This window comes from Gossypium raimondii, chromosome 5 (assembly GCF_025698545.1).
Source record: "Gossypium raimondii isolate GPD5lz chromosome 5, ASM2569854v1, whole genome shotgun sequence".
NCBI classification, from domain to species: domain Eukaryota; kingdom Viridiplantae; phylum Streptophyta; class Magnoliopsida; order Malvales; family Malvaceae; genus Gossypium; species Gossypium raimondii.
The window spans coordinates 50344354-50370110 of NC_068569.1; the positions used below are offsets into that span (position 1 = coordinate 50344354).

The following is a 25757-nucleotide window of genomic DNA, read 5'->3' on the forward strand; positions in this document are numbered from 1 at the left end:
TAATTCTCAAGTTATATTATGATTTTAGTAAATTCATATAAGAATATTTATTATTAAGAATTTTATTAAATTATATATTTTATTAAATTATATTTAATAATAATTATTTTAAATTATATTTTATAGTATTATATATTATGATTTTAGTAAATTCATATAAGAATATTTATTATTAAGAATTTTATTAAATTATATATTTTATTAAATTATATTTAATAATAATTATTTTAAATTATATTTTATAGTATTATTTATTATGATTTTAGTAAATTCATATAAGAATATTTATTATTAAGAATTTTATTAAATCATATATTTTATTAAATTATATTTAATAATAATCATTTTAAATTATATTTTATAGTATTATATATTATGATTTTAGTAAATTCATATAAGAATATTTATTATTAAGAATTTTATTAAATCATATATTTTTATTAAATTATATTTAATAATTATTATTTTAATTATATTTTATAGTATTATATATTATGATTTTAGTAAATTCATATAAGAATATTTATTATTAAGAATTTTATTAAATTATATATTTTTATTAAATTATATTTAATAATAATTATGTTAAAATATAATTAAATTATTTATTATTGATATTAATAATCTTATTAAAATTTAATAACAATAACCATTTACCTAAAAAAATTTCTGTTAAGGGTATTCTAGTCATTTTAGTTTTTTCCCTTATGCTATTACAACATAATTTCATTCAACCAAACACAAGAATACTATTATAGTTCTATTCCATTCCATTCAACCAAACAAAAAGATTACATATTACGCCTCTATTCCATTACACCTCTATTCCATTACACTTCTATTCTATTACACCGAACCAAACGTGCTGTAATAGTTAGTCCATTCTTTTTTAATCTTTGTTTTTGCTTATAGCTCAATAAATCTGTCTTCAATTTAACAAATAAATGGTACATAATAACGAATAAATGGCATTCAATTTAAACATTCACAATGCTTAATTTTCAAATAGAAATTACTTCATTTACTGCTCCATTCATTTTAAAATTCCTCTTTGGTCCACCATATATCACTACGAATTGGCCATGCAGTTTCTTGAGCTATAGCAGATTCTTTCACTATAATTTCATCAACTGATTCCTGCAAAGCAAATTAAACCTTCACTTATTATTGTTTGTTTTTGATGATTGATGATGAAGAAAGCAAAGCCAGTTTTCCAAAATTGGACAAAGGATGACATATTAAGAACAACAACTGTGAATTGAAAATAATAATGCAACAATGATATCTAGAAAGAAATATTGACAGCCAACAGAAACCGATTACAGTTGATGCATTTTCATTTAGTCATTTAAAGCATTAAAAAAAAGAATTTCTCTCAGGCAGCCAAAATAAAAATATTGCATTAATGCATAGAAATTAAAGCTTAGTATTGGGAGAATACATAGAGAAAATAATTGAATGGATAAATTTCTGTTTTAAAGCTTATTGTTGAGTTTGGAAGAGTAGTGTACCTGTGTTTTGGCATGCACTGATACCTCTGAATCAACACTAAATATTGTGGTTATGTTGGGACAACCTTTTACTTGTAAATCCGTCAAAAATGGGAAAATAAAATGATAACCCACAGGACTGAAGCTCACGAGGTTTGGTAGATCATCAAGCCTTAAGGAGTGGAGCTGAGGTAGGTGTATCACTCTCTCTTCGTCCTTACTCACATTTCCCTCATCTCCTTCAAACACCTGCTCTAATTTGGAGACCATAGAAAGGCATAATCCTTTTAGGTTTAGAAGGCTGCCATGAGCAAGAGTAATGGGGAAGAGACATTTCAAGTTTTCACAATCAATTATTGAAATATAACTCAAATTAGGGAAGCAACTAGGTTGGAGATGATGTTGTGATGGAGTTTGATCCTTCTCAATTATTTGCTCCAATTCCTCACAGGTAGATATATGCAACCTCCACAATTGTGGCAAATTTTGAGCGATGGTAAGTGAGAAGATGTATCTTAACCTTCTGCAATCATTGACTGTCAATTGAGTGAGATTTTGAAAGTGTTCAACTTGGATGGGACCCCTCCATATCACCCGCAATTCAGTTAGTTTGGACAATGTCAGGATCTTTAGACTTGAAAGATTATATTCAGAATATTCAAATAACTCTTCAAAATTGGAAATTGTTAAATATTCCGTACATGTTGATGTCCCTCCTCTCCTTTCAGGGACTGTCACGTTGCTTATTTGCTTCTTTTCTGTCATCTCCGAGAAGGACAATTCCTATAAACATATCATCAATTTAAGAATAAGCACAAGATTTCTTTTTCAATCTTTTATAGTCAAAGAATTCAAATTTTTAAAAATTTTACTGTTCAACTCAAATAATCATAAATTACAAAAAAGAAAAAAAGAAAAAACTCCAAAAAATATGGTGCAAAAACACAGCATAAATAATATTACGTAGTACTTGATAGTGTTTGCAATATATATTATATATAAGGTCTTACTTGTATATTAGTTGGAACGATAAAAGGTGTCAATTGAGGACAATCTCTCACAAATAACACGTATAAAGATGGCGATGTCAGCACAATGTCATTTCTATCCCTTCCTTTCAATTGAGGCAAATTAATCAACTCAACTTTATTCAATCGTGCAAGACCTTGAGACATTGAGATTAACACTTCTGGTCCTGGGATTATTACTTGCAATTGGGAACAGCTCTTTATCCTCAGAGTTTGCAATTGCCCAAGACTATTAGCAACACATGTTGGGAAGAGAAATTTCAACTTATTGCATTCTGTGACTTGTACTTCTCTTAGGCATTGGAAGCTTATGGTTGATACTTGTGAGTCTTGGATTATTTCTTCCATTCCAAAGCACCTCTCTATCTTCAAAGTTTGCAATTTCCCAAGACTATTAGCAACACAAATTGGGAAGAGAAATTTCAATTTATTGCATTCTGTGACTTGTACTTCCCTTAGGCATTGGAAGCTTATGGTTGATACTTGTGAGTCTTGGATTATTTCTTCCATTCCAAAGCAACTCTCTATCCTCAGAGTTTGCAAATTGGGCGCATTTAGGTTTTTAGAACTACCTTGGGCAACAATAATTGGAAAGAGAGATTTCAAGCTTTCACATTCCAAGATATCAATTCGAATCAGATTTGGAAAGCAAATAGGTAGGGGATGATGTTGTGATGACGTTTGATATTGCTCCAATTCCTCATATTTACATGACTGCAAATTGCTAAATTGTTCATTTGTCATCTTCCGGAACACCAATTCCTATAAACATATCATCAATTTTCAATTTCAAAATGTTCAATGATATCAACAACTAACTTAACATTTCATCAATTAATTTCCTTACAAAAAAATTATTTTACCTTAAATCAATATTATACTCCAAAAATGTGGTACAAAAACAGTCATAAATAATATCACATAATCTGTGCATATAAATTATTGGACAGGTGTAACAACGCAATTGGAAATTACTTAAACACGTTTTCATATATTAATACAAAATAAAAACCACCTGTGTAAAGGCTATATTTAAAAAAAATTTAAATATATTTTTTTCTAGTTTATTTTTTAATACAAATTCTAAAATCATCCATAATTCCATCCCACATTTAAATAGAAAGATACACGTGCTTGAGTGCGCTCAAGCCTACATCACATCCTCCTATTCAGACAACAATATCGATACCAACCAAACTAAAATTTATATATAATTTTATATACCTTATTTTTGTTTACCCACATCATAGTTATAATATAATTTAGTATTGGATAAATAGTTTGCAACATGTCTAAAACATAAAGTTTGGATAATATATTTTTTTTGAAAATTTTATTAATCTTATTATATGGTATTATAATCAACTAATTTGTTTAAAAGGTTATTTAGATTAGTTTTAGACCTAAATTATAAAATAAAATCTATCTTTTAAACAACTATTCAAACAACGAATTATTAAACAAAAAAAAGAAACAAATAAATAAATAATATAAAAGAAAAAGAAAAATCTTACTTGTATCGTAGTCAAAATAATAAAATGTGTCAATTGAGGACAATTGTCTACTTCTAACTTCTGCAAAGACGATTGTGTGAGCAAAATGCCGTTAACATTCCTTATTTTCAGTTGAGGCAAGTCAATCAACAAAACCTGAAATGAAAAAAAATGAAAAAAAAAAACATAATCAACTTTCCCAATCTTTGACCATAGGACAATAAGGAAAACAGATGTCAAGTTATTGCAATGAGATACACATACTTCCCTTAGACTTTGGAGTAGACATTTGTATGCCACTTGTTGGTCTTGGATTATATCTTCCAACTGCGAGCAACTCTTTATCTTCAAAGTATGCAATTGCCCAAGGCTATTAGCTACTGACATTGGGAAGATATATTTCAAATTATAGCATCTCTCTATTTCAACAATCTTCAGACTTTGGAGGCTTAAATGACGACTGGGCACTTCTTGTTCTATGCTCCTCAATTCAGCAATCGGGAAAAACACTTGCATCTTATCACAATCTGAAATTATAACATCTTCAAGCTTTTGTAAAAAACCTTGCGGCTGGGGAGCATTGCACATCTCTTCCAAATAAAACATATCCCTTAATGATAACTTTCTCAAATTAGAGAGTGCAGTGATTGGCACTTGCTGCTTTGATGCATCAATTAGGCATTGCATAGAGTGGCACGATCGAAGATCTAGAGAAGTCAACTTTCTAAATACCAAGTCCAAGCTCGGAATAAGGTTTGGGTGACCCTTCACATCAGCCAATTGAAGAGAATCTACATCTTCAAGTAGTTGCTTGCATGCATCTACAGACTTACTGATTCTCAAAGATCTTGAGATTGGCCTAGTTTCAAAGTCCCTCTTTCCGTACAGCCATTCTCTTCTGCCAATGCAAACATCAAAGCGCAATAATCTACGAAACACAAAGCCATCTGGAGGATGTTCAGAAGAAATATCCAATGATATTACAACCAACTTTGGCAATGAATTCAACTCTGATAGGCTGGAATAGCTTTCCTTTTTAATTGAATTCTCAGTCGCCCATTTTAATGAACTACAACCATGCAAGTATAGTTCTTCTAAATCGGACAATCTTCGAATTAAATTAGGAGTGATTCTTCGTAGTTCAAAGCAATACGATAAATCCAACAGTCTTAGATTTTCTAGATCACCAGCTTCAGTGGGCAATTCAATGATATCTGTTGAAGCCGTGGCCTGCATTGCAACAAAGAACCAACAGCAGCAAATTGTACAATTTTAGTCGCTATATTTTTGTATCAAAGAAATGGAGTTGGTTCGGTTATAAAATTATTTTTGAATATTTTGTTCCTATGGAACTTAGCCTAAATCTTTGTAATGAGTTAGCTAAGTTAGTAGGAAAGATTGATCGATGTAATAGTGGTATGCCGACTTTCTTTTGTATACAAGTTGCTATATTTTTAGTAAGTATTAAGTAAGGGCGCTTAAATTAGTAGGTAACTCACAAATACTCTTGTAACCTTCATATATTCAAAATTTGAATGAAATTATGATGACTTTCAGTTACAAATTTTCTTCTTGAGTTCTTTTCTTTTGTTTTTTTCATTCGTTTTTGCTTTCTTTACTACTGCCATTGCCATTTATCCAACAAATGGTATCAAGAGCTTTCAGTCTTTGAGGGCCTTGGTTGTACACTGTCACTAAGCAAATTGTGTTTGAAACAAAAGAAGAAGAGGTTGTTTTGCTTGCTGAAAAATGAGTTTTACACCACCTCCTCCACCTGTCTTTGCTGGAGAAAATTACAACATCTGGGCAGTGAAAATGAGAACATACCTGCAGGCACACGACCTGTGGAATGTTGTTCTCAATGACATTGAGCCACCACCACTAAGAGCTAACCCGACTATAGCCCAGATTAGGCAGCACAATGAAGACTGTGCCAAGAAGTACAAGGCTATGTCGTGCCTTCAAAGTGGAGTTTCTGATGTTATTTTCACAAGAATAATGGCTTGTGACACTCCAAAGCAGGCCTGGGACAAACTCAAGGAGGAGTTTCAGGGGTCTGACAAGACCAGGCAACAGCAGCTGATCAACATGAGAAGAGATTTTGAAAACCTCAAGATGAAGGACTCAGAAACCATCAAGCAGTATGCTGACAGAATCATGGCAACTGTCAACAATATAAGGCTGCTTGGGGAGGAATTCAGTGACCAAAGAGTGGTTGAGAAGGTCATAACAACCTTGCCAGAGAAGTATGAAGCAAAAATTTCTTCTCTGGAAGATTCAAGGGACTTGTCAACAATCCCTTTGACAGAGCTTATAAATGCTCTTTATGCTCAAGAGCAGAGAAGGGCAAATAGGCAGGAGGACCACCATGAAGGGCTTTTTCGGGCTAGAGGCGAGAAAGCTCAAGTGCAAACTTAAATGTCAAAGGCAAAAAGCCTTGGACCGAGAAGAAGAAGAAAGAACTGTCAAAGGAAGTTCCCACCTTCATCCATTGTAAGAAGACTACTCATCTTGAGAAATCTGCTGGTATAGACCAGACATTCAATGCAGAGCCTGCAAGCAATTTGGCCACATTGAAAAGGTTTGTAAGAGCAAGTCAAAAACACAACCACAATTTCAAAGCCAAGCTCAAGCTGCAGAAGAGGTTGAAGCACCGAAGAGCATGTTTTTCAAAGATCATGCTTTGCAAGCTCGAGCAAGGTTAGCAAAATTTGGTGATTGACGATGGATGTACCCACCATATGGCTTCTGAGAAGAGTATATTCAAGGAGCTTGACACTACCTTCAAGTCCAAAGTCAGAATTGGCAATGGTGAGCTACTGGAGGCAAAAGGGAAAGGCAAGGCCTTGATAAGCACCAAGTCAGGTATTAAAACCATTTCAGAGGTTCTTTATGTACCTGACATTGACCAAAACTTGCTAAGTGTTGGCCAGCTATTGGAGAAGGGCTACTCTCTGATTTTTGAAGGCAAGAACTGTTTGATCAAAAATGCTGCTGGTGAAGTGTTGACTACAGTGGCTATGCAAGACAGAACTTTCATTGTGGATGTGAATCAACTGCAAGCCAAGGCATATGCATCTCAGTCTGATGAGACAGACTTGTGGCACAGGGAGGATGGGGCATGTGAACTACAATTCACTTGAACATGCTTTGCACAAAATGGATTTGGTCATGACATGTCCAAAATTGAGCCAAAGGATGTCTTTGTATGTGAGGTCATCACTAGGCAAATGCACAGATTACCCTTTCCATCAACAAGGCATGGAGAGCACAAGGAAGCTTGACTTATTCATACAGACATCGTGGACCAATGAAGACTACCTCCTTAAATGGTAGCAGGTACTTTGTACTCTTCATTGATGATTATTCAAGGTTCATTGGGTAAATTTTTAAAGAATAAGTCGATGTTTATGATTTTTTTCAAATTTAAAGCTTTGGTTGAAAACCAAGCAAATTGCAAACTGAAATGTTTGAGGTCTGACAATGGTTCTGAGTATGTATCTCAGAAGTTTCAAAAATTGTGTGATGAAGCTGGAATCCAACACCAATTGACTACTGTATACACACCACAGCAAAATGGTGTCTGTGAAAGGAAAAACAGAACAGTCCTTAATATGGCTAGGTGTTTGTTATTTGATGCTAAAATGCCTAATGCTTTTTGGGCTGAAGCTGTGAATACAGCTGTTTACTTGTTGAATAGACTGCCAACTAATGCAGTCAAGGGTAAAACACCCTTTGAAGCCTGGTTTGGACAGAAACCATCTATCACACATTTGAAGGTATTTGGTTGTCTATGTTATGTGTTGGTACCTGAGGAGAGAAGAACCAAGTTGGACAGGAGGTCCATGCCAGGGGTGTTTGTTGGCTACAGCAATACAAAGAAGGGATATAGAATTTTTGATCCACTAACTAAGAAGGTTGTAGTGAGCAGGGATGTAAAGTTCAATGAAGAAAACAGCTGGAAATGGGATGGAATTGAAGCAAAATTGCCTGAGGTAGATCAGAATGACATTGATTTGCAGCAAGTTGACATTGAAGCAGTCATTGAAGATAGTTGTGATGATGAACCTGTTCGAGGCACTAGGACATTAGCTAATATTTATGAAAGATGTGCAGTAACTCTACTAGAGCCTTCATGTTTTGAAGAAGCTGCAAAAGAAAGGTGCTGGCAAGAGGCTATGGAAACTGAATTGAGAATGATTCAGAAAAATGACACTTGGGAGCTTGTTGATAGACCTGAAAATAGAAGAATCATTGGTGTAAAATGGGTCTTTAGAACTAAAAACAATGCTGATGGTACTTTGAACAGACACAAGGCCAGATTGGTTGTGAAAGGGTATAGTCAGCAGCATGGGGTTGATTTTTCTGAGACTTTTGCACCTGTTGCAAGGCTGGACACTATCAGACTGCTGCTTGCTTTGGCAGCTCAAAAGCACTGGAAGGTGCACCATTTAGATGTTAAGTCAGCCTTTCTAAATGGCTTTCTTAATGAAGAAATATTCATTGAGCAACCTGAGGGTTTTGAGGTCCTTGGTGAAGAACATAAGGTTTACAAGTTGAAAAAGGCCTTATATGGCCTAAAACAGGCTCCAAGAGCCTGGTATGAGAGGATTGATGGCTACCTAGCAAAGCTCGGGTTCACAAAGAGTGTCAGTGAGCCTACACTCTATGTTAAGAAGGATCAGAAGGAAACCTTGCTAATTGTTTCCTTGTATGTTGATGATCTGCTAGTCATTGGCTGTAAAGATGAACTGATAGAAGACTTTAAGAAGCAGATGCAACATGTCTTTGAGATGACTGACCTTGGTCTAATGACCTATTTTCTTGGTATGGAAATCAGACAAGGAAGTGATGGTATTTTCATAAGTCAACAAACATTTGCTTCCAAGGTGCTTGAAAAATTTTGCATGTCGAAATGCAAATCAGTCTCTACACCAGTTGCATTGGGGGAAAAATTATCAAGTGCCAGTGAGCATGATCGAGTAAATGAGAGAGCATATAGAAGCTTAATTGGTTGTTTGCTTTATTTAACAGCAACTAGACCGGACATTGTCTATCTTTGTTAGTCTACTTTCAAGGTTTATGCACCGCGATAATGTGGCACATCCGAAGGCGACTAAAAGAGTGTTAAGGTATGTCAAAGGAACCATCGATCTTTGGTGTGAAGTTTTGGAGGGCAAGGGAGCTGAAACTCTTAGGCTATTCTGATAGCGATTGGGCAGGGTCAGTTGATGACATGAGGAGCACTTCAGGTTACTTTTTCACCTTAGGATCGAGTGTTTTCATTTGGAGTTCAAAGAAGCAACAAATCATTGCACAATCTACAAGCAGAGGTGAGTATATCTCAATTGCAAGAAGATGAATCAAGCCATTTGGCTTAGGAAGATTTTGGGTGATTTAAATGAAAGTCAAATTCAGCCTACTGAAATTAGAGTGGATAATCAATCAGCTGTGGCCATAGCTAAGAATCCAGTCTTCCATGGTAAGACTAAACACTTCAAAATCAAATTCCATTTTGTTAAAGAAGCTGAGCAATCGAGAGAGGTTAGCTTAATTCATTGCAGCTCAGAAATTCAGCTAGCTGACATTTTAACTAAATCATTGGGAGCCAACCGATTTAATGCTTTGAAGGAAAGGATTGGTGTTTGTTGCATACAGTCCAAGGAGGAGTGTTGAAGCCGTGGCCTGCATTGCAACAAAGAACCAACAGCAACAAATTAGTCAAAAGACCAACAGCAGCAAATTGTACAATTTTAGCTGCTATACTGTTTTGTATCAAAGAAATGGAGTTGGTTCAGTTATAAAATTATTTTTTGAATATTTTGTTCCTATGGAACTTAGCCTAAATCTTTGTAATGAGTTAGCTAAGTTAGTAGGAAAGATTGACTGATGTAATAGCTGGTATGCCAGCTTTCTTTTGTATACAAGTTGCTATATTTTTAGTAAGTATTAAGTAAGGGCAGTTAAATTAGTAGGTAACTGTCAAATACTTTTGTAACCTTCATATATTCAAAATTTGAATGAAATTATGATGACTTTCAGTTACAAATTTTCTTGCTGAGTTCTTTTCTTTTGTTTTTTTTCATTCGTTTTTGCTTTCTTTGCTACTGCCATTGCCATTTATCCAACAATATCAGATCCACTTAAAGAGAGAATATGAAGTGACTTCAGCTTCCCAAGCATCGAGATGTCAGAGAGTCGACAACCAATCAAACACAAAGTTCGAAGGTTCATATTAAACTTAAATGCAGCTAGTGATATCATCAATTGACCTTTAAAAGCACAAACTTGTAATGCCTTCATACCCTCAAAGAATTTGCTTGAAGTTTCCATGAAACGATTGCCACCAAGTAAAAGAAGTTTGAGGTATGGAAAACCCACTCCTTTAGGCAGTTCATCCGTTTGATCAGTTTCGAAGGAGATTGCTGTGTAATGCTTGAAACTTTCATCCATCGGGAGTGTTTCAACAGTCCCAAAAGAAATCTCCTTTCTCGAAGATGCTATCCACAAAGCAAATTGGCGAACCACATCATGCATTTTGACATGCCTTTCCCCGCAATCTAGCAACAAACCGGAGTTCTTGAGGATCTCAATTGATGCAAGCACTTCACTTCTAACAACTTTAATTGAGTCCATGCCTTTATACAACTCCAGTCCCCATGCATATCCTACCAAGTTATCCACATAAATCTCATCATCTTCAGGAAATAAAGAGCACAACAAGAAACATGTCTTGGTCTCCATATTCTTCAAGTAGCCGAAGCTCGCCTCAAGACATACATAGGCATTTTCGTCATTAACATCCTCAATTTTAGTCAATCTACGATCTTTGAGTCTCGGTATGCGACTTGCCACTCATGATGGGTTTTACCTTTCAAGGCACTTCCGGGGAACTATAGCTATAGGCAAACCCCGCATTTTTGACAATTTGATTTGCTAGGATTTTAATAGAATCATCGGAGAAGTCATCTAGACACGCTTTCTTTTCAAACGAGTCCAAGCTTCATCATCATCCAAGCAGTCAAGTTGTACCACGTTTTGACAATCCATAGCTCGACATACTTGTTGACGCGTGTTGTTAAAAGAACTTTGCGCCTTTATGATCATCCCCAATTGGAATTCCTATCTTCTCCTTTAAGTTGATAGATTCCCAAATATCATCAAGGATGATAAGAATCCTCGGTTCATTCTTCAGCCTTACCCATAATTCTTGCTCGGATCTTCTTCCTTGTTCATTCTTCATACCAAAGCCTATGTATTGTGCAATTTGATCTTGAATTCTCTCAAGATTTGGCTTTTGAGACACAAATAATCACAACTTTGTCAAACAAATTCAGTTTTTGAGCTTGACTTCCAACTTCACGAGCCGGGTGGTCTTGCCCACCCTCCCATCCCCACAACCCAATCATGTTGATATTCTCATCTTTTAAGGCTTCAATGATTTCATAGAATGCGATCTCTGAAGATTTCGAAAATAATAATTCCTTAGAACATAGGAAATCTATAGTGGGAGCAGCGGTAGGAGCGGGGTAACCGATGGTCCAAGTTGACCAAATTTGTCCAAAAGCTCGAGATATCCTGGATTTTCTTCATTGCTTTCTTGCTTAATTGATATCTCCAACTCCAATTAGGACACCAATTGAGACACCTCTTATTCAGTTGGATTTCCTCCTCCGAGTTCCCATATCCGCGGTGTTTAAATGCGCCCTTGATTGCAAGTTCGTACATCATTTTCAATTAGTAGAAGCCGAATTTTAGCATCCTCAATCATATGTAGTAGACGATCTCGTGCATCCGCAAGTTCACGCTTTTCTCTCTGAGCTTTTCAACATTGTCATGAAAGCGACGGACATAATCAAGTTGACGTCCTACGGCTTCACCACACGATCCACAACCGGTGTTCCAACTGTGTTAGAAAGAGCGACCTCACAAAATCCATAACCCATGCTTAACAACCTCAAATTGAAGAATATGATGTTCCAAGTTCAAACAACGTAGTGAATCATAAGTAATTACCATAAAAAATTTAAAGAATCAAAAGTGTTTTGAAGATTAAGACACTACTTCTTATACATACCAAGGATGGTGAAAGACAACTCAACCTATGAGAATCAATGTCTTTGTTCTTTCAACTGAGTCCATTGAAAACACAATGAGAACTTTAATAAACAAATAAAATCATATACGAGTGTAATGTCATATAATTATAACTAAAAAAGACACTAATTCTTGATAAAATAATAATTCAAAATATTTTAACCCTCACACTAATAATATTATAGATATAATGCTGAAAAATATAATAAACATATCCACTTACCATTTCAAAATCCAAAGCAGTCTTTTAGCTCTTACTTGCTTCAAGAAAAACATAAAAGATGAGATGAGATAAAAAATATAGAAAAACTTCAATTTATATATAAAAACAGAAATGAAGCATATATAAATAGGTTTACCTCACTTGGGAACTTCTAAAATCAAACTACGCTTAGTGCTCGAAGATTGTTACTTCAAAACAATCAAAAGGAGGATTTGAAGGTTGGTTTTTTTTTCTTTAGCAAAAGTAAGTAAAACGAATACAAAAGAAAGGAACTTGAAGAAAGGGAGGAAAAAGAAGAACATAAAAAGATCGATGAGATCAAAAATATATAACACAAATATAAATAGATTTTTCTCACTTGGGAACTTCAAAATCAAACTACGTGTTGCGCGGAAGCGTGTAAAAGAGTAAAATTATTATACTAAAAAATCACACTAAGTTCAATTCCGAGGAAAGAGAGGTGGATCACGAGGATCGCTTAAGTACCAGGTCTTTCCTAGCAAGAATATCCCTCTATCGTAATTTAATAGCACAATAAATGACTACAATCACACTCGCAAAATATGCAAAATAAACAATAAAGAACACTAGAATTTTAACGAGGTTCAACAAATTTTGCCTACGTCCTCGGGCATTACCAAATATATTTCACTCCAAAATACAAGTGAAAATTTATAAATAAGGAGCGAGAACAATGCCTTAAGTAGAGAATGGCATTTGTGGGATGTAGAAAATGAGAAATAGCTAGGCCTATTTATAGTTGAAGCTCAAGGATCAACTTGTAAAGTCCTTATACAATTAGAGACCAAAATTGCAATTATCACAAGCCAAATTTCAACCCAAAAATCTATGCCTTAAATGCTTAGATTTTTCGGTGCCAAATTTCTGACACCATTCATCTTTGAAAAGTCAAGATGGTTGCTAATAATCTCTACCTTGAAGATTTGATTAGGATAATCTTATCTTCACACATTTCTTTCTGCCTTTGACAACAATACTTGATAGTGCCTTCTTCATCTGTTAAACTTGTAGGATATTGATCAAGTTCAAACAATGTTCGAACTTGATTGTTGTTACCACCTTAGTCATCATATCTGTGGGATTGTCTACAGTCTTAATCTTCTGAAGAGAAATTTTCCCCTCATCAATAATTTCCCGCACAAAATGGAATCGTACATCGATATGCTTTGTACGTGCATGATAGACTTGATTCTTTGCTAGATGAATAGCACTTTGACTATCACAAAACACGTTAATATGCTCCTGAACCAATCCCAAGGTTTTAGCCATACCTTGTAACCAAATAGCTTCCTTTACAGCCTCTGTTACAGCCATGTATTCGGCTTCTGTGGTTGACAACGCAACTGTAGACTGCAGTGTAGACTTCTAACTTATTGGTCCTCCAGCAAGTGTAAACACATAACCAGTGGTTGATCTTCGTTTGCCCAAATCATCGGCATAGTCAGAATCAACGTACTCGATAACACCTTTACCAAGTGTAGTATCCTGCTTGAATAGTAATCCAACATCCACGGTCTTCAGAATATACCGTAGAATCCATTTCACAGCTTGCCAATGTCCTTTTCCAGGATTATGCATATACCTGCTCACAACATCCACGGGAAGGGGAATCTTCCTTTGCAACAAGTTGGTACTGATTGGTTTGCCAATGACCCCCACATGACATGAAATGATAGAGGATGACCTAGAAAAACGTGGAAGTCTTTGGTCATATATTTTCCATCAAGTTTCAATAATTGATTTGTTTTCACATTTAAAATATCTACTTTTCTTCAGTTTCTTTTTCTTAATTTTCATTTGTTATTAGAAATGAAAATGGTTTTTCTTTATTCATTTTATACATTTGAGGTGTATTTTCTATTATTTATTTGTTTGCAAATTTTAGAGACAAACGTAAGCATACTTGTTAAAATTTATTTATTTTTATTATATAGAAAGCTCTTTTACTCAAAATTAACTATAAATAAAATAGAGTTTTGAAATTTTAAACTCATACGAGAGACTTTCAAAATTCTAATGTTAAAATTATGGTTTTGGATTAAATTATCCAAAAATGCCGAAAAATAAAATTACCAGAATAGGCAGTCTTTTCAAAAAATTGTGGGAGTAGGCCAATTTTACAAAAACACTCTTAGTTATAAGCGTTTTTAGCTAATTTGCAGAAAAACACTTACAGTTGAAAGCTTTTTCCCCCAACAATAACTCCAATGACTACTTTCTCGAACGACTACTTAATTAGCCATTGGAACCCCACCTACCCTCTACAATCCCATTTTATTTCCTATATAACCCTTCCCCATTTCATTTTTCTTCCAATTCAATCTCAAATCTCTCTCAAATTTCTCTAAATTCCCTCTTAAATTCCAACTCAAAATTTATTTCTCTCTCAACTTTATTTTTTTTATTAAAATTATCTAAACATTTTCATAAATTATTTTTTCCATTACAAATTATTCGGCGTTTTTCAAAATTAGCAATGACAAAATCTCTAATTCGTTTTGATGACAACCACATTTCCGTTGACCAATTGCAAATAGTAAGAATATTTTTTTATTATATTTCAATGTTGTTTAATTTTACTATTTTCTTGTTATATTTGAATTTAATCTTTTGTATATTTTTTACCTAAATAGGAAGAATATCAAATTTTGGAGACGTACATTCGTAATCTATCTGCTCCTCCATCACCCTTGATTGAACCCTACTTGAGAGATGTCGATTTTCGCATGTGGCCCTTATAGGCATGGGGTGTAAGTTGGACCTGACACTCGAAAACGCATTAGTGGAAAAGTGGAGACCCGAGACGCACACATTTCATCTTCCATGCAGCGTGTGTACTATCACTTTGGAGGGCATGCAACTATAGCTTAGGTTACAGGTGGATGGACTGAAAGTGACTGGGTCAGTTCAAGCAGCCGATTGGAGAGACGTATGTAAGGAACTTTTAAGGAGGGTTTCAAAGAAGATTTTTGGAGCCTAGATAGATATGAGTTGGTTAAGAAGAAATTTTGGTGGGCCTGATGAGGATTCAATTGAAGTCTAAAAAGAATAACACGCATGGGTTGTAACACTCGAAAACCCGGCCTAGAAGTTATGACTAGATACTGAGGGATTAAATCAACTCGTTCAAAGCTTCGGTTCAAATCAAACTCAATGCATGCTTCAAAAACATAAAATTTTGGCAAAACACCCATTGATGGTTAGAAAAGTCAAGTTTAAAAACACTTATTTAAAACCCATAATTCACATTTAGAATCGCATGTTTTGAAAGTACTAACGTGAGCAGATCATTTCCAGTATTAAAACAATCATTCGTTACAAACCATATATTTTATTTTCAAAAAATACTTAAATGATTACTTAACCTTGAAGCAGAAAATTTTCAAAGTTTGCTTTAGTTTGAAAACCGAAATCTAACTTATTAGCTTGTGTGATTTGTAGTTTAATGCTCAAAAATATTAAATGCCGAGGAATAAAACAAAAACCAAAACTAGGACCAAAAACATATTACAGTCCAAGAATAATTAAATCATAAACCCACAAATATTTTATTTGGTAACCAATCCGCAAGCATAATTTTTGTTTAACAAACAAATGAGCTAGGAGCCCAGTGTGTGTCTCAACCCACAAGCGTAATTTTTATTTAACAAGCACATACGTAAATGTGATCACAAAATTTTAGTTTAATGTATCAATAAAATATCAGAATGTTGTATTACCAGAAACATATATATTTCAGATCATAATATCATATAACCGAAACATGTTTCGGTTTGGAATATCATAATTTTATTTACAAATATATCATACCAGAATGTCATGTTTTCAGAAGTACATATGTCATACCAAACCAAAATAAATGCAGACACAAATCCTACCTTCATCTGCTACACACCAACTCCGTCCAACGAATCACACCAATTAGGACTTCAAGAGTCCATCCATCCAAATCACACCAAATCATGGTAATATGCCACTCATAATAGTGTAGCTCAGTTGCCAAACATATATCGTGGTTTAACCACCGAAAATGCAGTAATGCTACTAGAAAACACTTCCTCCAACAAATCAGAACCACCGCAATGCATATGTTAAATCACGTTGACATACAAGAAGGTGTGAAAAAGAAATATAATAATAAATTTAGCCCTCAAATTTTACATATTATATCGATTTAGTCACAATTTTTTAAAAAAACTTCAAAATTTACAAATAGTCTTAATTTGATTCTAATTTTTTTTAACATCAAAGGAATATATAGAAATACATAAATATTTTCAAAAATATAATAATAAATTTAAATTTGTATAATAATATTGATATTAAATAAAATAACTATATTAATATTAAATAAAAATACATAAATATTTCAACTTATTTAATACAGAATTTTGTATTTTTAAAATATTTTTATAAAGAATTAGGTTTAAATTGACAAAAATTTAAAAGTTGAGGACTGAAATTGTTATTATACTAACTACAAAAGTGTCGCTTTTAGCCATTGAATGGTTGGGTGAAGAAAAAAATAATTTGAAAATGTTAGTGGCCAAATTGTAACTTTTTTAATTAATTGAGACATCCTTTGTTTTTAAAGATATGGATTAATTCACATTTATTTGGGTTAATGTGTTATTATAAGATTAAAATCCAAATATCGTTTTTCTTCTTTTCATTCCCGCGACTGGTTCAGCTTTTATCCTCACGCATCTTTGGTTTTTTTCTTCTTTGCTTTTCCAGTGCTTTTCATTTGATCAGTACTTCTTCAAAAGCCAATAGCAATGCCGGAAGAATCGGACACATATCATTCACGTGTCCTTACCCAAGTTGTGTCGGAATTTTTTATATGTTGGAAAGATCATCACATGTATTTATGTTACATACGCATCACAATCGGCAAAGAGTTTAGTGGAGTATTAAGCTTGTTAATTAATGGTACTTCCAACATTGGGTTGAGGGAGGTGATTGTAATATACAGTTGGTGTCTTTATTTTTTATGTTTTAGAGTTGCGCTAAAATGATAAGATAGAAACTTAAGGGTTATGTATACAGAGTGTAATACTTTAATAACTTTTTAATATTAACCATTAGAATTCATCTAATAAGAAAGAAATGGCATTCAGTTGAAGTTCACAATGAAGAATGATTATGTCAGTCTATATGGCTACCCTTTTCTTTTCTACTACTTTTCATAAAGTTTATAGTTATTTCTAGACAAGCATATCTTATACATGTGCAGAGGATAAGTTATTAAACTAAAAACTATTCTTTTTAAACTCAAATTAATCAACAGAATTCATGTAAGTTCAACATATGCTTCACTTTGCTTTTTTCCTTATAACTCACTAAAATTTGTCTTCTCTCTCAAGGAAAAGAAAAAGTAGGTGGTATATACTAACGAATAAATGACATTCAATTTAAACACTCACAATGATGAATTTTCAAATGAACTCCTTAAATAGAAATGAATTCATTTATTGCTCCATTAATTTTCTGTTGGGTACTGACCTGATTAAGTAATGAACAAATAAAAACAGTGAAAGAAATTGAGAAATTGGACACATAAATTTAAAGTGGAAAAACTCTTCCAAAGAGGATAAAAAAATCACAGACAAATATAATTTTACTATAATGGCAAAAAAACGAAGAATACAAAAGATGAAGATAAAAACTAAACCCCGAAACTCGAAAACAAAAAACCTTCAAAACGTAAATACAAAATTCTCCAAAACTGTTATGAGATCTAATCTTTTTGAGTGTATTTTCTAAGGTTGTAAAAGAACTTATTTATAGGCTAAATTAAGTAACTCAAATAACAATAAAATAATCTACACTAATCGAGTTCGAATCTGAGAGCCAATTGTTTTACAAACACAATGGCTATGGATGGATGGAAAGTTTATGGTTAAACTATTCTCTTTAAATTAACATTAATATAAAATAAAATGTAAATTAATTTAAAATTTTAAAATAATTTTATTATAATTTTAAATCAAGCACTTTGATATGTTAAAATTAACTATAAAATAATTTAGGAATTTATTAACCACAAAAATAATTTAAAAACTTGTGTCAACAAATGAAGAGTGCTTTTAATAAAGTTGATATTTATTTCTAAACAAATGAAGATTTCTTTTAATAAAGTTGATATTTAATAAAATTTTAGTTTTATTTTTTAATCTTTTTTAACCTTTGATTAATGAGCAGAATTCACATACTTTGTTTTTGCTTATACCTCAATAAATTTGTCTTCAATTTAACGAATAAATGGTACATAGTAACAAATAAATGGCATTCAATTTAAACATTCACAATGCTTAATTTTCCATTAGGCCACCATTCTATATCACTACCAATTGGCCATGCAGTTTCTTGAGCTGTAGCAGATTCTTCCACTATAATTTCATCATCTGATTGGCTTGCCTGCAAAGCAAATTAAACCTTCACTTATTACTGTTTGCTTTTGATGATTGATGATGAAGAAAGCAAAGCCAGTTTTCTAAAATTGGACAAAGGATGACATATTAAGAACAAGAACTGTGAATTGACAATAATAATGCAACAAGGATATCTAGAAAGAAATATTGACAGCCACTTGATGCAAACTGATTACAGTTAATGCAATTTCATTTAGTCATGTAAAGCATTAAAAAAAAAAAGAATTTCTCTCAGGCAGCCAAAATAAAAATATTGCATCAATGCATAGAAATTAAAGCTTAATATTGGGAGAATACATAGAGAAAATAATTGAATGGATGAATTTCTGTTTTAAAGCTTATTGTTGAGTTTTGAAGAGTAGTGTACTTGAGTTTTGAAGAGTAGTGTACCTGCATTTTCGCATGCACTGATTTCTCTGAACCAACACTAAATCTTGTGGTCATGTTGGGACAACCTTTTACTTGTAAATACGTCAAAAATGGGAAAACAAATTGGTAACCCACAGGACTAAAGCTCACGAGGTTTGGTAGCTCAACAAGCTTTAAGAAGCGGAGCAGAGGTAGGCGTATCACTTTCTCTTCTTCCTCATTCAGATTTGTCTCATCTCCTTCAAACACCTGCTCTAATTTGGAGACCTGTCTAAGGCATAATCCACTTAGTTTTGGAAGGCCGCCATGAACAAGAGGAATCGGGAAGAGACATTTCAAGTTTTCACAGTTAATGATTGTAATCCACCAAAAATTAGGGAAGCAAATAGGTTGGAGATGATGTTGTGACGGAGTTTGATCCTTCTCAATTATTTGCTCCAATTCCTCACAGTCAGCTATATGCAACCACGACAATTGTGGCAAATTTCGAGCGATGGTAGGTGAGAAGATGTATCTTAACCTTCTGCAATTGCGGACTTGCAATCGAGTGAGATTTTGAAAGTGTTCAACTTGAATGGGACCACTCCATATCACCCGCAATTCAGTTAGTTTGGACAACGTTAGCTTCTCCAGACTTGAAAGATTATATCTAGGATATTCAAATAACTCTTCAAAATTGGAAATTGATGTTCCTCCTCTCCTTTCAGGGACTGTCACGTTGCTTATTTGCTTCTTTTCTATCATCTTCGAAAAGTACAATACCTATAAACATATCATCAATTTAAGAATAAGCACAAGATTTCTTTTTCAATCTTTTCTAGTCAAAGAATTCAAATTTTTAAAAAGTTTACTGTTCAACTCAAATACATATAATTAAGATCATACATTACCAAAAAAAATCACAAAAATAAAATCTCCAAAAATATGGTGCAAAAACACAACATAAATAATATTACGTAGTACTAGATAGTGGTTGCAATATATATATATATATATATATATATATATAAGAAACTAAAATGTCTTAAATGTCTCATATAGATTATAAAAGTATTCAGTTGAAATGTTATTTATGTTACTAATTGGTATTGTAATTAACTAAACTACTTAACGGTTTATTTAGATTAGTTTTTAGACCAAAATTCTACAATGAAAACTATTTTTTAAAGAGTTATACAAGCATTTATTTATTTTATACAGAAAAAATCAAAAGGTGAAAATTTGAATAAATAATATATATAAGGTGGTCTTACACAGATATTAGTTGAAACGATAATAGGTGTCAATTGAGGACAATCTCTCACTTTTAACAAGTGTAAAGATGCCGATGTCAGCACAATGTAGTTTCTCTCCCTTCCTTTCAATTGAGGCAAATTAATCAACTCAACGTTTTTCAATCGTGCAAGACCTTGAGACATTGAGATTAACACTTCATCTGGTCCTTGGATTATTTCTTGTAATTGGGAACAACTCTCTATCGTCAGAGTTTGCAATTGCCCAAGACTATTAGCAACACACATTGGGAAGAGAAATTTCAACTTATTGCATTCTGTGACTCGTACTTCCCTTAGGCATTGGAAGCTTATGGTTGATACTTGTGAGTCTTGGATTATTTCTTCCATTCCAAAGCACCTCTCTATCATCAGAGTTTGCAATTGCCCAAGACTATTAGCAACACACATTGGGAAGAGAAATTTCAACTTATTGCATTTTGTGACTTGTACTTCCCTTAGGCATTGGAAGCTTATGGTTGATACTTGTGAATCTTGGATTATTTCTTCCATTCTAAAGCACCTCTCTATCCTCGAGTTTGCAAATTGGTAGCGTTTAGTTGTTTAGAGCTACCTTGGGCAACAATAATTGGAAAGAGAGATTTCAAGCTTTTACATTGCAAGATATCAAGTAGAATCAGATTTGGAAAGCAAAGAGGTAGGGGATGATGTTGTGATGACGTTTGATATTGCTCCAATTCCTCATATTTACATGAATGCAAATTGCTCAATTGTGCATTTGTCATCTTCCCAATCACCAATTCCTATAAACATATCATCAATTTTCAATTTCAAAATGTTCAAAGATGTCAACAGCTAACTTAACATTTCATCAATTAATTTCCTTACAAAAAAAAATTATTTTACCTTAAATCAATATTATACTCCAAAAATGTGGTACAAAAACAGTCATAAATAATATCACATAATCTGTACATATAAATTATTTGACAGGTGTAACAACGCAATTGGGAATTACTTCAACTCATTTTCATATATTAATACAAAATTAAAAACCACCTGTGTAAAGGCTATATTTAAAAAAATTAAATATATTTTTTCTAGTTTATTTTTAATACAAATTCTAAAATCATCCATAATTCCTTCCCACATTTAAATAGAAAGATACACGTGCTTGAGTGCACTCGAACCTACATCCTCCTATTCGCACAACAATATTGATACCAACCAAACTAAAACTTATATATAATTTTATATAGCTTACTTTTGTTTACCCACATAATAGGTATAATATAATTTAGTATTAGATAAATAGTTTGCAACATATCTAAAACATAAAGTTTGGATAATATTTTTTTTTTGAAAATTTTATTAATCTTATTATATGGTATTATAATAAACTAATTTGTTTAAAAGGTTATTTAGATTAGTTTTAGACCAAAATTATAAAATAAAATCTATCTTTTAAACAACTATTCAAACAACAAATTATTAAAGAAAAAATAAACAAATAAATAATAAACAAAAAAAATCTTACTTGTATCGTAGTCAAAATAATAAAATGTGTCAATTGAGGACAATTGTGCACTTTTTAACTTCTGCAAAGACGATTGCGTGAGCATAATGTCGTTCACGTCCCTTCCTTTCAATTGAGGCAAATCAATCAACGAAACCTAAAATGAAAAGCATAATCAAATTTCCCAATCTTTGACCATAGGACGATAAGGAAAAGAAAAGTTATTGCAGTGAGATACACATACTTCCCTTAGACTTTGGAGTAGACATTTGTATGCCACTTGTCGGTCTTGGATTATATCTTCCAATTGCGAGCAACTCTCTATCTTCAAAGTATGCAATTGCCCAAGGCTATTAGCAACTGACATTGGGAAGATATATTTCAAATTATTGCTTCTCCATATTTTAACAATCTTCAGACTTTGGAGGCTTAAATAACGACTGGGCCCTTCTTGTTCTATGCTCCTCAATTCAGCAATTGGGAATAACACTTGCATCTCACTACAACCTGAAACTATAACCTCTTCAAGCTTTTGTAAAAAACCTTGCGGCTGGGGAGCATTGCACATCTCTTCCAAATGAAACATACGACTTAATGATAACTTTCTCAAATTAGAGAGTGCAGTGATTGGCACTTGCTGCTTTGATGCATCAATTAAGCATTGCATAGACTGGCACCCTCGAAGATCTAGAGAAGTCAACTTTCTAAATCCCAAGTCCAAGCTCGGAATAAGGTTTGGGTGACCCTCCACATAACCCAATTCAAGAGATTCTACATCTTCAAGTAGTTGCTTGCATGCATCTACAGACTCATCGATTCTCAACATAAATCTTATCATCTTCAGGAAATAAAGAGCACAACAAGAAACATGTCTTTGTCTCCATATTCTTCAAGTAGTCGAAGCTCGCCTCAAGACATACATAGGCATTTTCTTCATTAACATCCTCAATTTCAGTCAATCTACGATCTTTGAGTCTCCGGTATGCAGCTTGCCACTCATAATGGGTTTTACCTTTCAAGGCACTTCCCAGTGGAACTATAGCTATAGGCAAACCCCCGCATTTTTTGCCAATTTGATTTGCTCGGATTTTAATAGAATCATCAGAAAAGTCATCTAGACCTGCTTTCTTTTCAAACAGAGTCCTAGCTTCATCATCATTCAAACAGCCAAGTTGTACCAGGTTTTGACAATCCATAGCTTGACATACTTGTTGACGGCGTGTTGTTAAAAGAACTTTGCAGCCTTTATGATCATCCCCAATTGGAATTCCAATCTTCTCCTTTAAGTTGATGGATTCCCAAATATCATCAAGGATGATAAGAATCCTCAGTTCATTCTTCAGCCTTAACCATAATTCTTGCTCGGATCTTCTTCCTTGTTCATTCTTCATATCAAAGCCTATGTATTGTGCAATTTCATCTTCAATTTTCTCAAAATTTGGCTTTTGAGACACAACCGTTATCACAACTTTGTCAAACAATTTCAGTTTTGAGCTTGACTTCCAACTTCACGAGCCAGGGTGGTCTTGCCCACCCTCCCATCCCCACAACCCAATCATGTTGATATTCTCATCTTTTAAGGCTTCAATGATTTGATAAAATGCAGTCTCTGAAGATTTCGAAAACACAAATTCCTTAGAACATAGGAAATCTATGGTGGGAAGGGCAGTAGGTGCAGGGTAACCGACGGGTCCAAGTTGACCAAATTTGTCCAAAAGCTCAGAGATATCCTGGATTTTCTTCATTGCTTTCTTGCTTAATTGATATCTCCAACTCCAATTAGGGCACCAATTGAGACACCTCTTATTCAGTTGGATTTCCTCATCCAGAGTTCCCATATCAGACAGTGTTTCGTCTGCCCTTGATTGCAAGTTCTGTACATCATCTTCAATTAGTAGAAGCCGGTTTTTAGCTTCCTCAATCTTAAGTAGTAGACGCTTTCGTGCATCTGCAAGTTCACGCTTTTTCTCTCGAAGCTTTTCAACATTGTCATGAAAGCGACAGACATAATCAAGTTGACGTCCTACCGGCTTCACCACACAGTTCACAACCAGTGTTCCAACTGTGTTAGAAAGAGCAGCCTCGCAAAATCCGCAACCCATGATTGACAAGCTCAAATTGAAGAATATAAACACTGCAGTGAATCATAAGTAATTACCATAAAAAAAATTAAAGAATCAAAAAGTGTTTTGAAGATTAAGACACTACTTCTTATACATACCAAGGATGGTGAAAGACAACTCAACCTATGAGAATCAATGAGCTGTTCTTTCAACTCAGTCCAGCTGAAAACACAATGAGAAATTTAATAAACAAATAAAATCATATACGAGTGTAATGTCATATAATTATAACTAAAACAGACAGTTAATTACTTATAAAAATAAGAATTCAAAATATTTTTACCCTCACAGTAACAATATTATAGATATAATGCTGGAAAATATAATAAACATATCCACTTACCATTTCAAAATCCAAACAGTCTTTTAGCTCTTGCTTGCTTCAAGAAAAATATAGAACAACTTCAATTTATATATAAAAAACAGAAATGAAGCATATATAAATAGATTTACCTCACTTGGGATCTTTTAAAATCAAACTACACTTAGGGATCAGAATATTCTTACTTCAAAACAATCAAAAGGGAGGGATTTGAAGGTTGGTTTTGTTTTTAGCAAAAGTAAGTAAAACTGAATACAAAAAGAAGGAACTTGAAGAAAGGGGGAAAAAAACAAAGTAGAAATTGAAGTTTATCTGCCTGGAAAATTCAACCGCTGGGAAAATTTTACTATTTCACTATGACCTCTGAATCCCTACGATGCTCCGCCACGAAAACCTGAGTTTTCTTGTAGACAAACAAAGACATGACAGGATAGGAGAAAACTTAACAAAAAGGTGGGAGTCTTCGGGTCATATTTTTACCCTGGTTTGCTCTATTATAAAAGAGTTAATTACTTCAACCATCTCTAAATTATGACTACCAATTTAAATTGGTCCCCAAACTTCAATTTATTCTAATTACATCTCCAAATTATCGATGCTATATCAATCAAGTCCTTTTATTATTACGATCGTTAAATGACACATCAAATCTTATGTAGCTAAATTTAAAATAAAAATTTAAAGAAATAGAATCATATTACATAACTTTTAAAATTAAAACAAAAATTAAGTAAAATTGAAATTAAAAAAAGTGAATGATAAAACTTTCATAAAACTTCCAAAACCTTAAAACTAGGGTTTTAAAACATTTATTTTAAAATATTCATTTCTTAAAATATTATATCACATTAGATGTAACATGTCATTTAACAATTAAACTGGGTAAAACGACTTCGTAGTCTCTCTCTCAATTTTGATATTAACTAAATTGGTCCCTTTAAAAATCAAATTAATTTTGTAAGTAAGCAAATAACGCGTTCTATTAATTTGATCACGATTTAACAAATTTAACCCGCAATATTTTTGTAAATGCATAAATATTGAGACAAAATTTGTTGATTTTATTTACAAGTAAGACCAAACTAACAAAATATGTAAATACTAATGGCTAAATCTGTTATTATACCAATCAAAACTATGCATAATTGATAAGGATTTAGTTACTAATTGTCTAAATTGACAAGGATTTAGTTACTAACATTAAATTATTCCTTTTTTTAGGGAGACTTATTTACACAAATTCAAAATTGTGAGCGGTTGGAGAGATTTTTTACTATCAAATTAATAATTTTGGTAACATTTTTTAAAATGTTAAAATTTCCATTCCTCGAAATTAACAATAAATAAGAATAGGCTTTTCAAAAATTCGTAAAATACAGAATTTTCAATGTTGAAATCATGGATTTGGC

The 25757-nt window shown here is 33.1% G+C and overlaps 5 protein-coding genes across 5 annotated transcripts; 1 reads left to right on the forward strand and 4 right to left on the reverse strand.

The window, feature by feature from the left end:
- Positions 1-1038: 1038 nt before the first annotated feature.
- Positions 1039-5247, reverse strand: LOC105766389 (uncharacterized). The gene is made up of 5 exons (XM_012585839.2): positions 4276-5247; positions 4033-4167; positions 2501-3280; positions 1512-2273; positions 1039-1137 (listed from the first exon to the last, which is right to left on the reverse strand). Exons 1-5 carry the CDS (start codon positions 5245-5247, stop codon positions 1039-1041), a joined length of 2748 nt encoding a protein of 915 aa, XP_012441293.2.
- LOC128040957 (disease resistance protein At4g27190-like) lies at positions 4434-23388 on the reverse strand. The gene is made up of 2 exons (XM_052630057.1): positions 22411-23388; positions 4434-4538 (listed from the first exon to the last, which is right to left on the reverse strand). The coding sequence occupies exon 1, from the start codon at positions 23292-23294 to the stop codon at positions 22713-22715; it is 582 nt and encodes a 193-aa protein (XP_052486017.1). The 5' UTR covers positions 23295-23388; the 3' UTR covers positions 4434-4538; positions 22411-22712.
- Positions 5761-6429, forward strand: LOC128041111 (uncharacterized). The gene has a single exon (XM_052630447.1). It carries the CDS (start codon positions 5761-5763, stop codon positions 6427-6429), a length of 669 nt encoding a protein of 222 aa, XP_052486407.1.
- Positions 18565-19916, reverse strand: LOC105766393 (uncharacterized). Its single transcript, XM_052630056.1, has 2 exons — positions 19177-19916; positions 18565-18772 (listed from the first exon to the last, which is right to left on the reverse strand). Exons 1-2 carry the CDS (start codon positions 19897-19899, stop codon positions 18650-18652), a joined length of 846 nt encoding a protein of 281 aa, XP_052486016.1. The 5' UTR covers positions 19900-19916; the 3' UTR covers positions 18565-18649.
- A 23-nt stretch (positions 23389-23411) lies between the features above and the next one.
- LOC128041112 (uncharacterized) lies at positions 23412-24784 on the reverse strand. The gene is made up of 4 exons (XM_052630448.1): positions 24480-24784; positions 24370-24406; positions 24125-24188; positions 23412-24037 (listed from the first exon to the last, which is right to left on the reverse strand). Exon 4 carries the CDS (start codon positions 24003-24005, stop codon positions 23412-23414), a length of 594 nt encoding a protein of 197 aa, XP_052486408.1. The 5' UTR covers positions 24006-24037; positions 24125-24188; positions 24370-24406; positions 24480-24784.
- Between the last annotated feature and the right edge of the window lie 973 nt (positions 24785-25757).

Bases quoted from the DNA above. Each gene is read 5' to 3' on its own strand.
- LOC128041112 (XM_052630448.1), bottom strand. From the start codon at position 24,005: ATGGGTTGCGGATTTTGCGAGGCTGCTCTTTCTAACACAGTTGGAACA.
- LOC105766389 (XM_012585839.2), bottom strand. From the start codon at position 5,247: ATGCAGGCCACGGCTTCAACAGATATCATTGAATTGCCCACTGAAGCT. The intron at 4,168-4,275 runs GTATGTGTATCT...TTTTCATTTCAG, and splicing joins TACTCCAAAGTCTAAGGGAA to GTTTTGTTGATTGACTTGCC. The intron at 3,281-4,032 runs GTAAGATTTTTC...ATATGTTTATAG, and splicing joins TTATTTTGACTACGATACAA to GAATTGGTGTTCCGGAAGAT.
- LOC105766393 (XM_052630056.1), bottom strand. From the start codon at position 19,899: ATGATAGAAAAGAAGCAAATAAGCAACGTGACAGTCCCTGAAAGGAGA. The intron at 18,773-19,176 runs GTACACTACTCT...TTTGCTTTGCAG, and splicing joins CAGTGCATGCGAAAATGCAG to GCAAGCCAATCAGATGATGA.
- LOC128041111 (XM_052630447.1), top strand. From the start codon at position 5,761: ATGAGTTTTACACCACCTCCTCCACCTGTCTTTGCTGGAGAAAATTAC.
- LOC128040957 (XM_052630057.1), bottom strand. From the start codon at position 23,294: ATGAAGAATGAACAAGGAAGAAGATCCGAGCAAGAATTATGGTTAAGG.